Below are 19,509 nucleotides of genomic sequence, written 5' to 3' on the forward strand. Positions count from 1 at the left end.
TGTGCTATTCCTCACCTTTCTATTCTATTATAGTTAAAGGTACACCACAGGGCTACTTTGCTGGCTGCAAGGGTCTCCGACAAGGGGATCCTATATCCCCGTATTTGTTTGTCCTTGTCATGGAGGTACTAGGTGGAATGCTGAATCGGAGTGTGATGGCGAAAGAAATTTCTTACCACTCTAAATGTAAGCAACTCGACATTACGCATCTGTGTTTTGCTGATGATGTCTTGGTGTTCTGTAAAGGGGATGAAAAGACAATGAGGGCAGTGAAGAAGACTATTGATGATTTCTCTGCGTAATCGGTCCGAAGCTAAGTAGGCAGAAGACGACACTCCTGCTTTGGGCAGATATGAGTAATCACTAGGCACGAGGAATTGGCGGATATTTTGGAAGTGCGGTGGTGCGTACCGTGAACTTACCTAGGATTGCCTCTCACTGCAGCAAGAATGGGTATTAAAGAATGCTTGCCACTGACGGAAATGGTCACCAAGAAGATTTCTAATTGGAAGAACAAGTCGCTCTCTTATGCGGGAAGGTTCAATTAATCCAATCTGTCCTATCATCTCTTCATGTTTACTGGGCTCGAACGCGTTTGTGTTACCCAAAAGAACATTGCGAGATATTGCTAAGCTTTGTAATAGTTTCCTATGGGCAGGGCCAGACATGACACCGAAGATGCACCATGCTAGCCACACTCTCACTAGAATGGATAAAGAACAGGGAGGATTGGGCATTGTGGACCCTAGCATGTGGAACAAGGCGACCATCGTGGCCGGTGTTTAAGATAGCCGACTATGAAGACTCTTTGTGGGTCAAATGGACAATTGAACATCATGTCCGGAAGCAACACTTCGGACAATGGAGATCCCACCGATTTGTTCATGGGTCGGAGGAATGTACTAAAAAGCACCGAAAAAGCTGCCGCCGAAGTTTGTTAGGCATCGATAGCGAGAGGCAAGCAAACATATGTATGGCATGACCCATGGTGCCATGACACTCCGCTCATCTTTTGGGATGAAGCAGTTCTACTGCTACAGGTTCCTCACACTGCTTTGGTTGGTGATCTTATTGTTGATGGTAGGTGGAATCACATCGTTTCTAGTCTGCCTGATAGTGCACTGAAGAAGAAGATTGAAGGCACCGAAATTAACCACATCTTCTGGCGGGGGACAGTCATCTGGACACCGACTTCTACAGGTAGATTTACAGTCAAATCAGCGTACATGTTCTTAAAGCAGCTCAGACCAAGAGTGAAATGGCATCGGGTGGTTCGGGGCAAGTTGGTTATACAGAAACACTCGTTTACTGGATGGCAGTTATTTTCGAATAGCCTACCAACCCAAGACCGACTGGTTAAGAAGAAAATTTTCCACCACTCTATGTGCGACTTTTGCAATGCTTCTAGGGAGCATTCCAAGCATCTCTTTTTCGACTGCCCGTATACAAAAGAGGTTTGGTCTAGTGTCAAAGGTTGGCTGGGTTTGAACACGCAAGTGAAGGCATCGACTGCTGAATGGTACAGCCTCCTCAGGATTTGTCGTGATGCCTCGCTTGAATCGGAGATTACTAGAGCAGTAACCTCTGCCACAATATATGCCATCTGGAGAGAGAGGAACTTAAGGAAATTTCAGTAGAAGCGGCACTCAGAAGCGCAGGTAGGTGTAAAGATCAAGTCAGAGATGAAGACGTATCTACAAATCATGTTGACTGAAGTGCCTAGAACAGTAGCAGCAAAGGTACTTCTGGACAGGATCGGTATCCAAATGCAATACACAGTTTACGCACCGGTGTGGTGCAAATGGTCCAAGCCGCAACCAGGGGATTTACTAGTCAACACGGATGGGTCAGTTTCAACTGACGCGAATGGGTATGGTGGTGTTATTTGAGATGAATTTGGTGCCGTCAAACTTGTGTTTACAGGGAACTCGACTAAAAGATCGGTTATCACCCAAGAGTTGCTAGCAATTGAAACTGGAATGAAGGGAGCAATCCAGATAGGAGCGAGGAGGATTTGTGTATGCTCAGACTCGAAGGGAGCAGTAGGATCTATTACTGGAGCAGAGGAGCCGCCTTGGTACTGCCTCAACATAGTGGCTGCTATTGCCTGTTTGAAGTTACACTTTGAATAGGTGGATTTTAAACATGTGTTTAGGGAATCAAACCGAGTTGCTGATTACTTCTCAAAGCTAAGCAAGGAACATGAGAATTCTATTTTGTATTTCCTACCTCCTTTAGACTATGAAATATCAGAAATGGTAAAGGAGGACGCACAAGGGAAAATGTATTTGAGAACATGAGTTTCTTTTTCTTTAATGCAGGTCGAGGTCAGCCTAACCTCTAAATGCTTCAAAAAAAACTATAGACATGCTTCAAGGCTGTTGAAGGCACTATTTATATACGTACCAAGGACGCTCTAGGTATCACCTCTTTACATCCTCACATCTATTATAAGAGAATTTTATTTCTAGTAATAATCAGACAATTTTTGTATGCTCACTAGGAATTGCATATTAGACTTAAAACTTGTATGAGATTAAGATCTGGTACACATAAACCTGCCATATTAGTTTATTATAGACGCAAAAATTATTGTCTATCTCGAAATACACGCACCAACACACCCACACGACCCACCATAACTACATCTATAGCAATGTGATAAGAGCCCAAAACTATAGTTTAAACCCTTTAATAGTATTTCTATTTAGCCAATTATGTTATTAATAATATAGATTTGTCAATAATTATGTGCTTTTGAGTATTGCAGGCTTCGAAGTTGAATAAATGTCAATTCGTTACTAATTAGGCGCTAAAAGGAGCTAAAGTGATTGCTAGGAAAGTTCCATGAAGAAAGCCCAAGTTTAATGGAGAAAAGCCTTTAAAAATCCCAAGTCAACACTGTTAAGTTAAAATCAAACCGGATTAGAGAGTTGAAGAAAAGTCAACATAACTTCAAAAGGCCATATCTTTGGACTCAGACTTCGGATTTGGGCCCATTTGATATCAAAATGACTGGCTCAGAAAGCTTTTTCCAATGGTCCTGGCCTTGACTCGATCGGAGCAGTATAAAATAGTGAAAACCGAGCTATAGTAACACATCCATAATTGGAAGTCTTGGATTCAACCAATTGGGTTATGGACTTGATTTATGGGTCCATAACCTAACCTTAAAACCCATGCACGATTTTGTATCATTATATAAGAGAATAAAAACCCTAAACTCTCTCTCTCCCTTCCATTAGTTAGAATAAATTAGGGTTCTCTCTCTTTCTCTCCTTTTTAGTTTTAGTTTATGAGTTTGGTTTGTAGCCACCATTAATTCAATTCAAGTTATCTTTAATAAAGTAGTTATTCATTATGTTTTCTTCTTTCTATTATTATGTCCATGATAGTCCCATGATACATAGTTAAACTCTCATTAGAGGGAGTTTGAATGAAGCTTTGAGAGGACTTGATTTGTTAGTATAGATTTGTTGTTAGGATTTAAGTTTAGGTTTTTATTGACTTAGAGATAAGAAGAGTTTAACCTAAACTAGAGAATAGTGAGTTTGCCATGAGAATGGGAACAAGCTTTCTCTCATGCTAATTAGTTTATGACTAGAGATAGTATAAAGTAATTAGGGATCATTAAAGGTCTAGTATTTATATTTTAACCTTGTGTGAGAATATCTAGATTAGGGTTTTCTATTTAAATCTATGCTAGCATGTTAAGAACTTAAAAAGTGGATTTCAATCTCTCTCTAGCTTTCTCCATATTTGATTAATCTATATTTAATTACTTTAGTTAATATTAGTATAAGATAAATTGATAGTATTATCTCGTAGTATAAATTCTCATCCATAATTATTGCTCTCACCATTGTTTCTTGTGTTTGATTAGTTAAATTTCTTTATGTCTTGGTAGTTTAGGAGTGGAACGATTCCGTACTCTATATACTTCATGATTATTTGAGAGTAAGAATATTGATCAAAGTACTTGTTTAGTTGATTGATTAGTTGTGTTTATGTATAGATAGTTAGTTTACATAAATTTGTCTTTATCACAATGGGAGAAGAAATAGCAAAGAGACACCTCTTTAATTTTTATAAGGCTTTAAACAATGGACCTAACTCCTACATAGTTATTGCAGATACAACGGGAGATTTTAGAATCCCCCCTAACATCTTTAACTTACTACATGTTTTCCATGGTTTAGACCATGAGAAGCCTTATCAACACTTACCTAAGATACAACAACTTATTACTACATTCCATCATCCTAACGTAACACCTGAACAAATAAAGCTTAGGGTGTTTCCTTTCACCCTAGCTGACAAAGCGGCTGCTTGGCTAACAACACAAAAGCCGAACTCTATCGAGACATGGATAAAACTAGTTGAATTATTTATGGAACAATTCTACCCACCATAGAAGGCTGATGAAATGCTTCAAAATATTCACTTCTTTCGCCAAAAGTCTCAAGCATCTTTCTCTAAGGCTTAGAATCGTTTCACTGATCTTTTAGTAGATGTCCCCATCATAATCTTGGTAATGACACACTAGTTCATGCCTTTTTCAAATGCCTATCCCAACACCATAAGGAGACTCTAGACACCATGAATGGAGGTAATTTCTTAAGTAAAGGAGCCAGAGATGTGTATAACTACTTAGAAGATCAATCAACTAAGAGGACCAATTGGGGAGGTAGTGAGTACTCCCGCTCCAATACTTGTTCGTCAACAGCTAAGGCAACCAACATAGTTGAAGCTCCGCTTAACCCTGAGTTAATGTTCCTCATTGAATCCATCACTAAAAAGGTTGATGCCCTCTCTGTTAACAATCAAGAACCAAAACCCACTCCAATCATGACCTCCATGTAATTAATGACTATTTTAATCCCAACCATATAGATTCCTTTTGTCCCTTCCTCTACGGTTCACCACCACCACAACCCGTAGATAATTACGCTTTCACCAACTGTAGTAGCCATATTCATAGATGGATCATGTGTGTATTGGGCCAAGAGACAGGTCCAAGACCATAATTTGTTTTGGACCAAGAGAATAGGCCCAAAACCATACTATGTCCTATTAAGTAAACCTAAAGAGGCGGAATGGTATAAAACCCAGAAGAAATAGGGTTTAGAGGGAGGAGAGGAGGCTAGAGAAAGGAGGAACTCATTAGAAAGAAAGGAGGAGGAGGGTAAAGAGAAAGGGGTTGTGTGAACTACGACGACTTGATTCCCAAGGAGGGATACATAGACAACCTTATGGTACAACTGATAAATATAAAAAGACAGTTTCTTTTCCCATTAATAATGATTTATGCTAGGAATAAGAAAGCTATGCTATTCTACGTTTAAATCAACTTTCTACTCTTAATTAACTTATAATAACAAGAGTCAGAATTCGTTCCACTCCTAGTTGTTTAAACATAAGTTTCAATGGTTTAATCGATACTAACAAAATGAATGAGAGTAATGGATTTAATTATACTAATACGGTGATTGTAATTATGATAAATAGATTATACTATGGCAAATTGATACTAAGATGTGAATATAGAGAAGGGATTAGGGGGATTTGATTCCACTTAGATGAATTCCTAATATGCTAGTGTCGATTATTGCAATCCTAACCAATAAGATTAAGTAATTGATCCCTAATTATTCATGACAATCTCTATCAACTAATAATTAGCATGTGAGGAAGTTCAACCCATTCTCATTACGAATCAACTAACCTACTAGAGTGAAACTCTTAAATGCAATAATTCTAACTAACACATCAAATCTTCATTCAAGCTTCATCAAACCCCTCTAATGGAGGTTTAGCTAGAAGCCATTAGACTATCATTAATATATAAATAAGAGGAAGACATAATGAAAAACAATAACTTGGATTTTATTAATCTAATGGAATAATGAAGAACAAATAACTAACTTAAACTAATGAAATATCTATATGAATTAAAACCTAGGTCTAAAATATTCTAAAAGCTAAAACTAAGTATTCTAGGTTGCTAACTAAGTAATTCAGAGTTATGCCTTAGTCTTCTTTATATAAGAGAGGGCTAGATTTACAATTTCGTGCATGGGCTTTGGAGCCATGTTTTGGGCCCTTAAATCAAGCCCAAAACCTAATTACTCAAGTCCAAAAAGAGTTTCTCTGTAGGAAATTACTGCAACAACCTTTTCGTCCACTTTTACTCCTCTGATTGGGTCAAGGCTTGGACCATTAGAAAGTTCTTTCTAAGTCAGTTGTTTTGACATATAATAGGCTTAATTCCGAGGTCTGAGTCCAAAGAAACGACCTACAAAAGTGTTGTTAACTTTTCTGCCCGAGTTGACTTTGACTTTTCAGCTTTGACCGGGATTTAAAAAGGTTTTTTCTCTTTAAATCTTGGTATTTAATCATAGAACTTCTTAGCAACCAACCCTTGCTCTTTTAACTGATATATTTCTGCACATATTCGACTCCAATGCCTGAAATACATAAATGAACGTAAACAGTACTAACTCATATTTATTATACACATAATTGGTCTAAATATAATACTATTAAGGGGTTAAAACTACAGTTTTGGGCTCTTATCAAACCACCCCCAAATAGCATTTTGTTTGCCCTCAAGCAAATATGAGAAATTAATATAAGTGATCAAAAATGGAGTTCTAACTAATCTCTTTTCGCCGAGTGCAATTGCATTGGCCATATGCAATAAGACCTTAAACCACTAGGAATTCCCTAGTGGACGAGTTATAGTCTTGTGAGAGTTTTCCAGCGAAGGTACTCACAAACTTCATCTATACTACGAATAAGAAATAAAATTACTATTTCCTACTTTATTCTCATATATCTATACATCTCACTAGCAATAAATACAGAATAATTAATTAGAAATCTAAGCTAATACATGCATAATAATTAATCATCTACGGATAAACATATATATAATGAACTATGCTATGAAACAATAACAGGTCTGTTTCTGACACTTTGGAAGAGCATCCTTAAGTAGGTCCTCACATATAAGTCAAGACAAAAACAATCTGATTTTTTCACTCAAGTTTCACTCACTCCAGTGCGCAGTGGGCACACTTTACCTTACAATCTCAATGACACATAAGGAAACCGAAGTCGATCAAACACATTTGCCACTTACTATCATACTAACCTATTCCTAATTGAGCTAGAGGTCTTTATTAGGTGTTGCGGGATTATGATATGGTTTTAGAAGGAAGGAAATGGATATTCAGAAGGACGAGTCTGAGATAATAGAGTCTTCATATTATGTAACTAGAAAAAATCTTGTTCTTACTTTTCTTTTACACTTGGTTTCTATCCTTAGCCATTTTTTTCCTTTTTCTTTTCCCTTTTGACTCCTTTGATTCTGTTTTTGGAGTTCTATTTTTTCTTTTCTTTTTTTCTTTTCTTTAGATGGAAACTTTCTTTTCTTATTTGAAGCAACTAACAAATTCTTGGTTTCACAGATCTTTCTCTTTTCTATTCTTCATTTCATCTCTATTTTCAGACTCATTCACAAATGGGTAGGCTGATGTTTATTTCTATTTTGTTTTGTATAAAAGGGTAAAGGATTTGCGGTTTATGAAAGGCTAAAGAAAGGCTCAGAGAGGCGACTAGTGGAAAATAATTTCATAAGGTTTGAATTTTTGGCTATATCAATCCAAAAAAGGCCTAAATTCTCTCTTAGGATATGGTATAGTGATCAAGCAAGTGGACGTGTGATTTCTCTATTTAGAATTTACTTCTCCCTTGTGTCATTTCTCAAATATTTCACTCATATAAAGCTTTAGGTTATATTCTCACAGGATTTATAGAATAAGTACTCTAGCCTAGATTTCAGAAACTTACTGCCAATACAAACATAGATGCTCATGCAATATATTTATGAAAAGATGCAATGATTATTACCTACATATTAACCTAAATTTCTAAAAACTATTATAATATAAAAGCTAACATGAAACTTGTAGATTAATATCATCATGGAGAAGAAACAATACAAATATTCCTAACTGTATAACATAAACTTTTTATTTATATTTTTGAATTTTTAATTTACTAGAAAACAAGTGCATATTAAACATATATATATATATATATATATATATATATATATATATATATATATATATATATATATATATATATATATATATATATATATATGCTAATAGGTGCCTTAAATTATGCGTGTTTCTATGCCACCCCCAAACAAGAACATGCTTTGTCCTCAAAGTATTAAAATAAGAAGGGTAGGAAATACCATGGAAACGTGTAAAAATTAAAAAACACCTACAAAACAAATTTAGAACATATGAATATAGATAAACAAAAAAGACGCAACTCTATATGAGTTCCACCCGTTAAATTGCTTAGGACATAAGCAGACACGAAAAGTAAAACTTACCTCATATCCAGCATTTAATCGTTTTCCTCCTCTTCTATATAAAAGCGAGGTTCTTTTGCATCCTGCCACGCCATGATAACTTGCCAAGCCTTTCTCCATGTATCATCAACCCGTGCTAACCTGTCAAGCGTTACTCGATCTGATGGGGTGTAAGGAGCAACCCAAGGAGGTTGTACCCTCCATCCCAGCCAAGTCATAACACGAAACGAACGAACAACACAATTGGTGGGTCTCATAATTTCAACCCCAACCCAATCCATGAAACGAGCACAAAAATCTGGAAAAAAGAAATCCATGATGCGGCAAATCAAAATAGGTATAAGAAGGTACTTATGCCTCATATTATGAGCTCTTGCTAGACTAGCCACTAAAACCTAGGGAATGTCATATAAGAAACGTCCCTCAGCTAAAGCAAGAAAAACTTCACCACCGGCATTACTCGCAGAAGAAAACTGCCAGTCCCCTAAGATATTCATCATGATAAAGAACATGGTAGTGCCTACGTTCAGGGACAAGCTACCAAAGGCTATGTTATATTTCCCTTGGTCCTCTACACGAAAAACCCTTGCCCCATAAGTCTCATGAAAATACTCATAGTTATAAAGGTATACATTATTAGACAGATAGCCCCATGAGTTTTTAGCAACAGGCATAGGCATTCTTACAGCAAAGGCAACCAAAAACTTCCTGAAATCCATTGTTGTATCATTAACTATGACCGAGAACACTTGTTCTCCATCTAGTCGATAAAAGAACTTAGAATTATTATAGAAATATTCAGTAAGTTTAGGTGAATACGAGTCATTAGGACTTACCAGTAGATTCTGCCATCTTGACTGCCCGATCCTTTTGCGGAATTATCCTCCATAGGTCTCGCTCCCAAGCAAATCTTCGAAGGACTGCTCCGGTATTATCTGAGAAGACGTCATATCACACAAACACACTCTAGAACTATTGGAACAACCTCAGAAAAACCCAAAAAAAAAAATCAGAACTGGAAGTGACTTCGGAGGTTAAGGCGCGGGCGCGCTCAAAATTGCCTGTGTAAGGGCACAGTCACGCTCTTGCTTGACAAGAGGTCCAGTGTTTTGAGAGCGGGCGTGCTTTGATTTGCTTGTGGAAGGGCGCGGCGCTCTTGCTTGACAAGAGGTCCAGTGTTTTGAGGGCGGGCGGGATCTGAGTATAGGCACAATAAGGGGCACGCGCTCCGTGTAATAGAAGTGCTTTGAAGTGAAATTCCTTAGTAAAAAGTGAGAGGTGAAAAATTGAGAGGTGTGGTGTTAAGTGGAGAGTGAACCTTGTATTTATAGAGGACTAGTTTCTAAGTTCCACAAGTTGCCCAAATAGTTAAGGCAACAAGATGGAAAAAGAAAATATCCAATTCCAAAATAGAAACAGACTAGAGGCATACTCCAAAACCAAGCCAATAGCTTTTTGGCTAGAATTAAAATAGCAATCATCTAATCACTACTCCTTGAGGTTGCACCAAACACCACTAGCTAATTCTAGCTACACCAAATTAGCAACATTCTCACATAATTCAATCATTATCAAGCAAGCAATAATATTTTGACAAAAAACACGTGGATATGATTAGAGGCATTGCTAAAATAAATAAGTCCACCCCCAAACAAGTTGGAAGGGTGGGATTCATGATGCAAAACATAGCATAAGTCGGAATTTAAAAGAACTTCAAATATAAAATAACAAAGACAAAAGTCAACATTAACTACTTAACTAAATAATTCAGAATCAAAATCTACTAAAAATAGGAAAAATAGTCTTAACACAACAATAATACAAATATGCTAGCCATGAGACGAGGATAGGCTAGAGTCATCCGTCATGCGTCGACGATGCTCATGCCTCATAGAGTTATCAGAAGAAGAACCCTCATAAGGTGGCAAGCGTCATAAAACTTCTACTTGGAATGGGCATTGTTGCTCCATAAATGCATTCATGGTTTCCCAATGCTCATCCTCACGCTGGACGAAAGTCTCCATGTTAGCCTGGAGATTCCGGTGACTATCACTGATCTTCTCAAAATTCTCATGGATGGTAACATGCCTAGTCTGAAGATCCTCACAAATGGTATTAAGATAAGGCATGCCACGATGCAGTAAGGAGGCACGGGCTTCATCCGTAGTAGCCCTTTTTCCAAACTCTGGCATCAAAACACGACGTCGCGTCCTCATCCTCCTCATCTGATTCCGTCTCAACACCCCTATCCTAAGGTAACTTCCACTTCCTTTGAATGCATTCCTTATAAATCAGTGGATTCGCATGCTTCTTTAACATAATTCTATCAGTTTTCGGAACACAGCCCCAATGCATCATAATCTTTGTAATCAATATAGGGAAGGGTGCATTATTTATACCAACGCATCTAATCTCAACTATCAAAAAGTTGAGGATGCAAAAATCATACTTCTTCTCCTGCAAGACCTAGAGAACTTGCAGACAGTTCGAATTGATGTCACTGACTTTCGTAGTGCAAATGACATTCCGACCAACCAACTGAGCTACAACCAGCTGGTTGGTTCTCAGAGACGATTGTCGAACACAATGCGATTTCGTATTGTACTGCCCGTCCAATACAGTCTCTCTCATCAAAGCCTCGATTCCTCCAAACTAAGATTCCTGCAATGTAAGTGTGAGGCATTTTGCCTCAATGCCAAGAATCTAGACAACACACATGTACACAATTATCTCCTCCTACCATTCACTTTCACAATAATCTTCTGACCCTCAATCTCCCTCTTCTTATAAAAACTCAACACCAAATCAGTGTGATAAAAATTATTCGCCGAATACCATACCACAACTTTTGCCACCTCTTACTAATCATCTCGGTATAATAAAAGGGTGAAAATAGGTCAGAAGTAAAAGCTTGTTCCAAAAGAATTTTTCGGTTTTGAGTAGCCATTGGGGTTTGAAATTCGAATTTGAGGTGAATGCAGGGTGGGGAATAGTTTTAATTGAAACTCTATTGAAAAAATTGGAGTGGGTCGTGTTGGTTTTTGATTTTTTTTTTATTTATTTATTTTTTATTTTATTTTATTTTGGTCGATGGTGTTCTTGGAGGCGTGGAGAAGAAAACTCGTGAAGGGTTTTTCTTTCTTTGTGTTTGGTTTTTGGAAGATCACGTGTGTACGTAGGGTAAAACTGGTTTGGGCCCAAGCCCAAAACAATTCTGAAATACCCATTCCGTCCTATGCCCTATAAACTTAAAACTAAAATATCCGATTCGTTAACAGTCCAATTTTTGCAAATGAGCTATGAAAATGATCATCAAAGAGAGTACAATTCAATGATCTATAAACAAAAACTCAAATCTAACCATGGTTAATATATAAAAAAATGGAAAATGTCTCGAAGTGTGTGCATAACATAAGTTATGTGAGCAAAAGGAATCTAAATTCATAGATAGTGTCCACCCGAATCAAACTATGACTAAACGGCATAAACAACAAGAATAGGAAGTTCAACGCTCAAGAAAGGAAAGACCAAATACCCCACCCCCAAACAAATTTTGAAAACATGGTTTAGAAAATTTGTTTAAACACGTGGGTCTTTTAAAGTCAGATTCCCGAGACTTGCTAGATTACTATTTTTATGGTTTTCATAACTATTTTAATTATTATAAATAAAGTTTAATATAAAGGAAAACAATAAAGCAATAAATACATAATTCACACCATAGAGGTACATGACTCAAAAATCGAGAAAACATGCAAGAGTGGAAAACGTGAATTATATTAAACGTGGACTTAGGATCCGGTACTTACATCCAGACACTCCAAAGGGAGGGCCCGGTTACCTGAATGGTGCACTCACCAATATATGAAAATGAAAGAAAGTACACCAACAACAAAAGTCAGTCCTCATAGACATTGTAAAAGGACATCCTCCACATGTGAGGACATTAACTCACAAAAATGTTTTAACCATTGGCCATTAACTTGAAAGGTAATGTTGTCCTTGGGATTTACCAAGGTGATTGCCCCATAAGGGGTGACTTCAGTAACCAGAAAATAACCAGACCAACGGGTTTTTAATTTCCCTGGGAAAATATGCAAACGGGAGTTGTAAAGCAAGACCTTTTGACCAACCACAAACTCTTTATGCAAAATTTGTTTATTATGAACATGTTTCATGTTAGTTTACAATCTTTCGCAAGATCATAAGAATCGCTATGGATTTCTTCAAGCTCATTTACTTGCAATTTGCGCCTGACACCTGCCTCATCATAATTGAAGTTAAGGTTTTATATAGCCCACATAGCACGGTGCTCTAATTCAATGGGCAAGTGACAAGGTTTTCCAAACACAAGTCTAAAGGGAGACATACCTATAGGAGTTTTAAAAGCAGTCTGATATACCCATAAGGCATCAGTAAGACGCTTAGACCAATCTTTCCGATCAGAATTTACTTCGTTTCTAATATTTTCTTTATTTCCCTATTAAAGACTTCTACCTGGCCACTAGTTTGTGGATGATAAGGAGTTACCACCTTATGGGTAACTCCATACTTTTTATCTAAAGAAGCAACAAATCTGTTGCAAAAATGCATTCCACCATCACTGATGATGGCTTTAAGAATGCCAAAACAATATAAAATATATTCCTTAACAAAAAACACAACTGTCTTATGGTCATTGGTATGGCAAGCCATGGCCTCTATCCATTTCGACACGTAGTCCACGACAACAAGAATATAAATAAAACCGAGGGAAACAGGAAAAGGACCCATGAAATCAATGCCCCAGACATCAAAAATTTCTACTACCAAAATGGGAAGTAAAGGCATCATATTACGTTTAGTAATACTCCCAAGTTGTTGACACTGAACACATGTCTTGCAATGCACTTGGGCATCTTTAAAAATGGTAGGCCAATAAAAACCACATTGAAGAACTTTAGCAGCCGTTTTTATACCACTAAAATGGCCACCACACTCTTTGTCATGGCAGAAGGATAAAACCTCATTATACTCCCACTGGGGAATACAACGAAGAATAATCTGATCCACACAATACTTAAAAAGGTAGGGCTCATCCTAGTAGTATAGCTTAACTCTGGCCAAAAACTTCTTACGTTCATTTCTAGACCAAATATCAGGAATAATATCAAAAGCTAAATAATTCACAATGTCGACATACCATGGTGCAGAATAAATAGAATAAAGATGCTCATTAGGAAAAGAATCAGGTATGGACTCAGAATCACTATCACTGTCATTGGTAAGTCTAGATAAGTGATCGGCAACCACATTTTCTACCCCTCGTTTATCCTTAATTTCTAGGGTAAACTCTTGCAGGAGAAGAATCCATCAGATTAATCTCTGCTTAGCATCCTTCTTGGCGAGAATGTACCTAAGAGATGTATGGTCGGTGTAGACTAAGGTCTTAGAACCAACCAAATAAGGGCGGAACTTATCTAAAGTATAAACCGTAGCTAAAAATTCATTTTTAGTAGTAATGTAATTGCGTTGAGCATCATTTAAATTTTTACTAGCATAATAATAATAGTCGACTTATCATCTAGTTTTTGGCCTAACACAGCACCAACAGCATAGTCGCTAGCGCCACACATAAGCTCGAAAGGTTTAGACCAATCGGGAGGCTGTATAATCGGTGCAGATGTTAAAGCGGCTTTTAAAATTTCAAAAGCTTATTTGCAGTTAAAATTGAAAGCAAAGATGACATCTTTTAAAAGCATATTAGTTAAAGGCAAGCTATTTTCGAAAAATCCTTGATAAAAAGCCTATAGAAACCTGCATGGCCTAAAAAGACTCTAATGTCATGGACAGTCTGTGGTATAGGTAAAGACGCTATCTTATCCAATTTAGCCTTATCTATTTCTATGCCGTCACTAGATACAATATGACATAGCACTATTCCTTTCTTTACTACAAAATGGCACTTCTCCCAATTTAAAACCAGATTTTTATTTTCACACCGTGTCAACACCTTCGAGAGGTTAGACAGGCAGTCACTGAAAGAGTCTCCATAGATAGAAAAATCATCCATGAAAACTTCTATAATGCGCTCCACCATGTCACTAAAGATATGAAGCATACATCGCTAGAAGGTACCAGAAGCATTACAGAGACCAAAATGCATCCGTTTATAAGTATATGTTCCAAAAGGGCATGTGAAGGTAGTCTTATCTTGGTCATCAGGATCGATAATGATATGAAAATAGCCAGAGTAGCCATCTAAAAAACAATAATAAGCATTACCAGCTAGACGTTCGAGCATCTGATCTATAAAGGGCAAAGGAACGTGATCCTTTCGTGTCATGACATTTAAATGTATGTAATCAATACAGATCCTCCATTTCATAGGAACATGCATGGAAACATATTCACCCATAGCATGAACAACAGTAACCCCCGATTTCTTAGGGACTATGTGAATAGGACTAACCCATTCACTATCAAAAATGGGATATATGTTACCCGTATCGAGTAACCGTAAGACTTCTTCTCTGACCACCTCTTTCATGGCAGGGTTCAAGCGACGTTGAGGTTCATATGAAGTCTTTGCATTATCCTCCAAATGTATGCGATGGGTGCATACATCAGGGTCAATCCCCTTAATGTCGTCCAGGGACCATCCGATCATGGAACGATGTTCCCTAATCACCCTAATCAAACGTGCCACTTCATCAGTAGATAACTGAGAAGATATGATCACCAGATGACTACCATCCAGATCAAGCTGGATATATTTCAACTCAGTACGAAGAGGCTTAAGCACAGGAGTGGGAGGAATGGGTAAAAAGGATTCCGAAGGGTCCTCGGCTTGAGTAGTGAAGACCTGTTTAGGTAAGAGGTCTTCAAACTCGGAAGAAAGAGGGACAAAAGGATCTAAGATAAGGGTAGAGTCGAAAAGAGCATTGACTTCCTCTAAGTAGGAGTCATCGTTGAAGTCGGAACTACTGAAGGAAAGGAAGTGGTGCATCTGATTTTCTTGAAACGTATTGTTGAAATAATCTTTAGCTAAGCTCTCGATCATGCTAACTTCCCCATATAAAGACGAATCGGGTAACTGTGTCATCATTTTGAAAACATTTACCTCAACAGAAAGATGGCTAAAGGACATGGACATTGAACCATCATGACAATTTATGAGCGCGTTGGCATTTGCCAAGAAAGGACGCCCTAAAATGATAGGAACCCCAGAGTCCTTAGCGACTTCTATGTCTAGGATAACGAAGTCTGCTGGGTAGTAAAAATCTTGAACCTTAACCTACACGTTTTCAATAACACCCTTAGGATACTGAATAGAACGATCAACTAATTGCAACATCATTTTAGTTGGTTGCATCTCTTGTAGACCAATTTGTTTATATAGATAATATGGGAGTAAGTTAACACTCGCCCCCAAGTTTAATAACACAGTCGTCGTGTGGGTATCCCCCAAGGTGCATTATACAATAGGACTACCAGGGTTCTTGTACTTAACGATTCTATTATGTTCAGATAGAGGTTGAAACTACTTAGTTAAAAAGGCGTCTTTTGGTATATTGGTCTTCCGCCTAGTAGTGCACAACTCTTTTAGAAACTTAGCATGTTAAGATAACTTTTTAATAGCGTCAAGAAAAGGTAGGTTTATAGTTAGATTTTTAAAAACTTCCCTAACCTCATCAAAGTTTGTATCCTTGGGTAACATGGCTAGTCTCTGGGGAAACAGTGGGTTCTCTCTATATTTAGCATATGGATAAATAAGAGTTTTAACCTTGGCCGCTTTCCTCATGGGTTGAGGTTTAAGTGGTACATTTACAGAGGATCGTCAGTTACTACATCGGTATCTAGTAAATTATCAGGTGCAATGACTACTAGTGGGGTAACAATAGGCATAGTTACGGCACTATCTACCACCCTGCCAGAGCGGAGAGTGGTGATGGCATTCAACTGATCTGCATTTAAATGTTCATTACTAGTAGTACCGGTTACTTCAAAGGCTGTGCTAGGCATTTTAGGATCAGGTATGGCTTGACCTGGAAACACATCTTTGGGTTGGATTTTCTCTTGGGCTAATTGTTGGATGGAATGATTAATGGATTGCAAAAGTTCTTGGTTAGAATGATTAATAGATTGTAAAATCTGTTGGTCAGCCTACATGTAGGCTTCGGAATGATCCGGTTGTGAAGGTGTAGTGGCCACAGGTGGTGTGATTAGAACTATCTCATGTTGATTATTAACGGGTGGGTTGCGATAGTCATTATTAACCAGAATGATACCTCTATTTGCATTATAATTATTATTATAATTATTATAATTCCATTGTCATTGTCCTTGTCTCGGTGGAGATTGGTTGTAGTTGTTTGCTGGCCTAACATTTTGATTATTAAACCCTGGAGGTGAAACTTGTTGATTATTCCTCCAACTGAAGTTGGGATGCTGTCTCCAAGGTGCATTAGGTTCACTATTAATGGAACAAACATTGTCCAGTTACGCGGATGGTTGTTCATAGACTAGAGGACAATAAGAGTCGGGATGCTCAGGACTCAAACATAAATTACAAGGAACAGAGTTGACGTTCATAGCCGGAGTAGGCTTTTGTTCAATAGAAATAGCTTCTACCTTTTTAGTGAGAGATTCGATTAAAGTTTTAATCTCAGGATCAGATTTAACCTCAAACATACTAGCAACCTTAACTGTGGAAGAAGAATTAGCGGAGTGGGGGATGTCATTACCCCCAGTTATTATTACGCTTAGATTGATCCTCCAAAAACTTATAAGCCTCTGAGGCTCCTTTACTAAGGAAACTACCCCCATTCATTATATCAAGAACATCCTTATGGTGATGTAAAAGCCCTTTGAAAAAGGCACAAACCAGCGTGTCTTTCACAAGGTTATGATGCGGACACTCGATTAGAAGAACCGTGAAACGATTCCAGGCCTCTGAAAAAGATTCATGAGGGTTCTAGCGGAAGAAATGAATCTTATATATCATTTCATCTGTCTTCAATGGTGGGTAAAACTGTTCCATGAATAATTGAACAAGTTTGGCCCATGAGTCCACAGAATTAGGCGCTTCGACAGTTAACCAAGATGCCGCCTTATCGGCTAGGGTGAAAGTAAACACCCTCAATTTAATTTGTTCCAAACCTACGGTAGGATGATGAAATGTGGTAAGAACTTGATCTATGCTACGCATATGCTGATAAGGTTTCTCATCGTCCAACCTATAAAAAACTGGTAACAAATTAAATATATTTAAGGGGATTCGAAAATACCCCACTGGGTATGCAAGAACGATGCAAGACTTAGGGCTATCGTTAAGGGCCTTGTAAAAATCAGAGAGAGGAGTCTCTGTTTTGTCAACCATTAATTTAGGTGAAGTGGGTGATTTTCTAGATATGCGTGTGTGTTGACGTTTACAATAAATAACAGAAGATGGTTTACTCTTATTGGACCTTAGTCTCATGCAAGGCTAAGGCTAATATTAAAGCAATATGAACAACAGTCAAAACAACCCTGATATGCTAGAATAAAAAACTCCTCTGACAGGAGAGGCAAGGAGTGGAAGGAGTACCTGAATGCCTCCTTGCTACGCATTTGAATAGCGTCTTGTATACGCGATGTCAGTATATTTAAGAAGTTAAAACACTAAACAACTTTGAACAAACGAAAGCTTGAACTAACCTGTGAATGTCGGGTTGTATCAGAAGGGGTGCGGGCGCGCTTGAAAATAGGCATAGAAGGGCGCAAGTGCACTATTGCCTGACTCGACTTCCAGTACTTTAAGGGCAGGGGCGCTTCAGAAATAGTACTCTGGGCGCGGGCGCGCTCAGTGTAGAATTCGAAAAAAAGAAATTTTTGCACCAAACAAACACAGTCATAACCAAACAAGGGTGGGTGGGTTTAATGGGATTTGGGAGGATCGAAAATACTAAACAAAAATGAATTTAAACAGAACTAAGATGGTAGCGGCGCCATTTGATAAATATAAAAAGACAATTTCTTTTCCTATTAATAATGATTTATGCTAGAAATAAGAAAGCTATGCTATTCTATGTTTAAATCAACTTTCTACTCTCAAGAAACTGTCAGCCCATGGAGTTGCCCTTAATGTCATCAACACCATCAGGATATACTTGCAATTTGAACTCAAGGAGGTGCCCGATACAGTGCAAAATCGAGACTTTCTGCAGAAGATTAGAGTAACAGCAAGAATGAAGGAATGCACTCACATCACCAGCATGTGGACAAGTCTTGAAGAGGATGTTCTGAAACTGAACTCAGATGGGTCAGTCACAGAAGACAAAACTGGCTTTGGAGGTCAAGCTAGCATACACTGGAAGCTCTGGAAACCCACCAGTGCTCTTTCTAGAGCTTCAAGGTATAAAATATGGTCTCATTGGCAGTCTTCATATCGATAATTACAAGCTCGTGATAGCCTCAGACTCCCTAAATGTGATCCAGATTCTCAACATGGAAACAAAACCACCATGGCACTGCCTGAACATCATAATAGAGAAAAGGGAATTAACAACAAAATTCTAACAGATAACCTTTCAGCATGTTTATCGAGAAACAAATAGGGCTCCTGATCACTTAGCCTCCCTCAGTCATTTAATTTCTAGCTCTACACCTCAAAAATATATGTATTTTTTCCCTCCTTTTGATGATTGTTTGTCAAAAATCATAGAAGAGGACAAGGAAGGTAAAATGTACTCAAGATTTTCATGAATACAGGTTAGGGTCTGCCAAAACCCATACTTAACTTTAAAAAAAAAACTTTCTACTCTCAATTATATTATAATAATGGGAGTCAGAATTCAATCCACTCCTAGTTGTTTAAACATAAGTTTCAATGGTTTAATCGATACTAACAAAACGAATGAGAGTAATGTATTTAATTATACTAATACGGTGATTGTAATTATGATAAAAAGATTATACTATGGCAAATTGATACTAAGATGTGAATATGGAGAAGGGATTAGGGGGATTTGATTCCACTTAGATGAATTCCTAATATGCTAGTGTCGATTATTGCAATCCTAACCAATAAGATTAAGTAATTGACCCTTAATTATTCATGACAATCTCTACCAACTAATAAGTAGCATGTAAGGAAG

The 19,509-nt window shown here is 37.7% G+C and overlaps 1 protein-coding gene across 1 annotated transcript; it reads left to right on the plus strand.

Annotated features, from left to right (window-relative positions):
• Positions 1–797: 797 nt before the first annotated feature.
• LOC147515898 (uncharacterized) lies at positions 798–1,637 on the plus strand. The gene is made up of 2 exons (XM_086593095.1): positions 798–932; positions 1,041–1,637. The coding sequence occupies exons 1-2, from the start codon at positions 798–800 to the stop codon at positions 1,635–1,637; spliced, it is 732 nt and encodes a 243-aa protein (XP_086449221.1).
• The last annotated feature ends 17,872 nt before the right edge of the window (positions 1,638–19,509 follow it).

This window comes from Coptis chinensis, chromosome 2 (genome assembly GCF_015680905.1).
Source record: "Coptis chinensis isolate HL-2020 chromosome 2, ASM1568090v1, whole genome shotgun sequence".
In the NCBI taxonomy this organism is placed as follows: Eukaryota; Viridiplantae; Streptophyta; class Magnoliopsida; order Ranunculales; family Ranunculaceae; genus Coptis; species Coptis chinensis.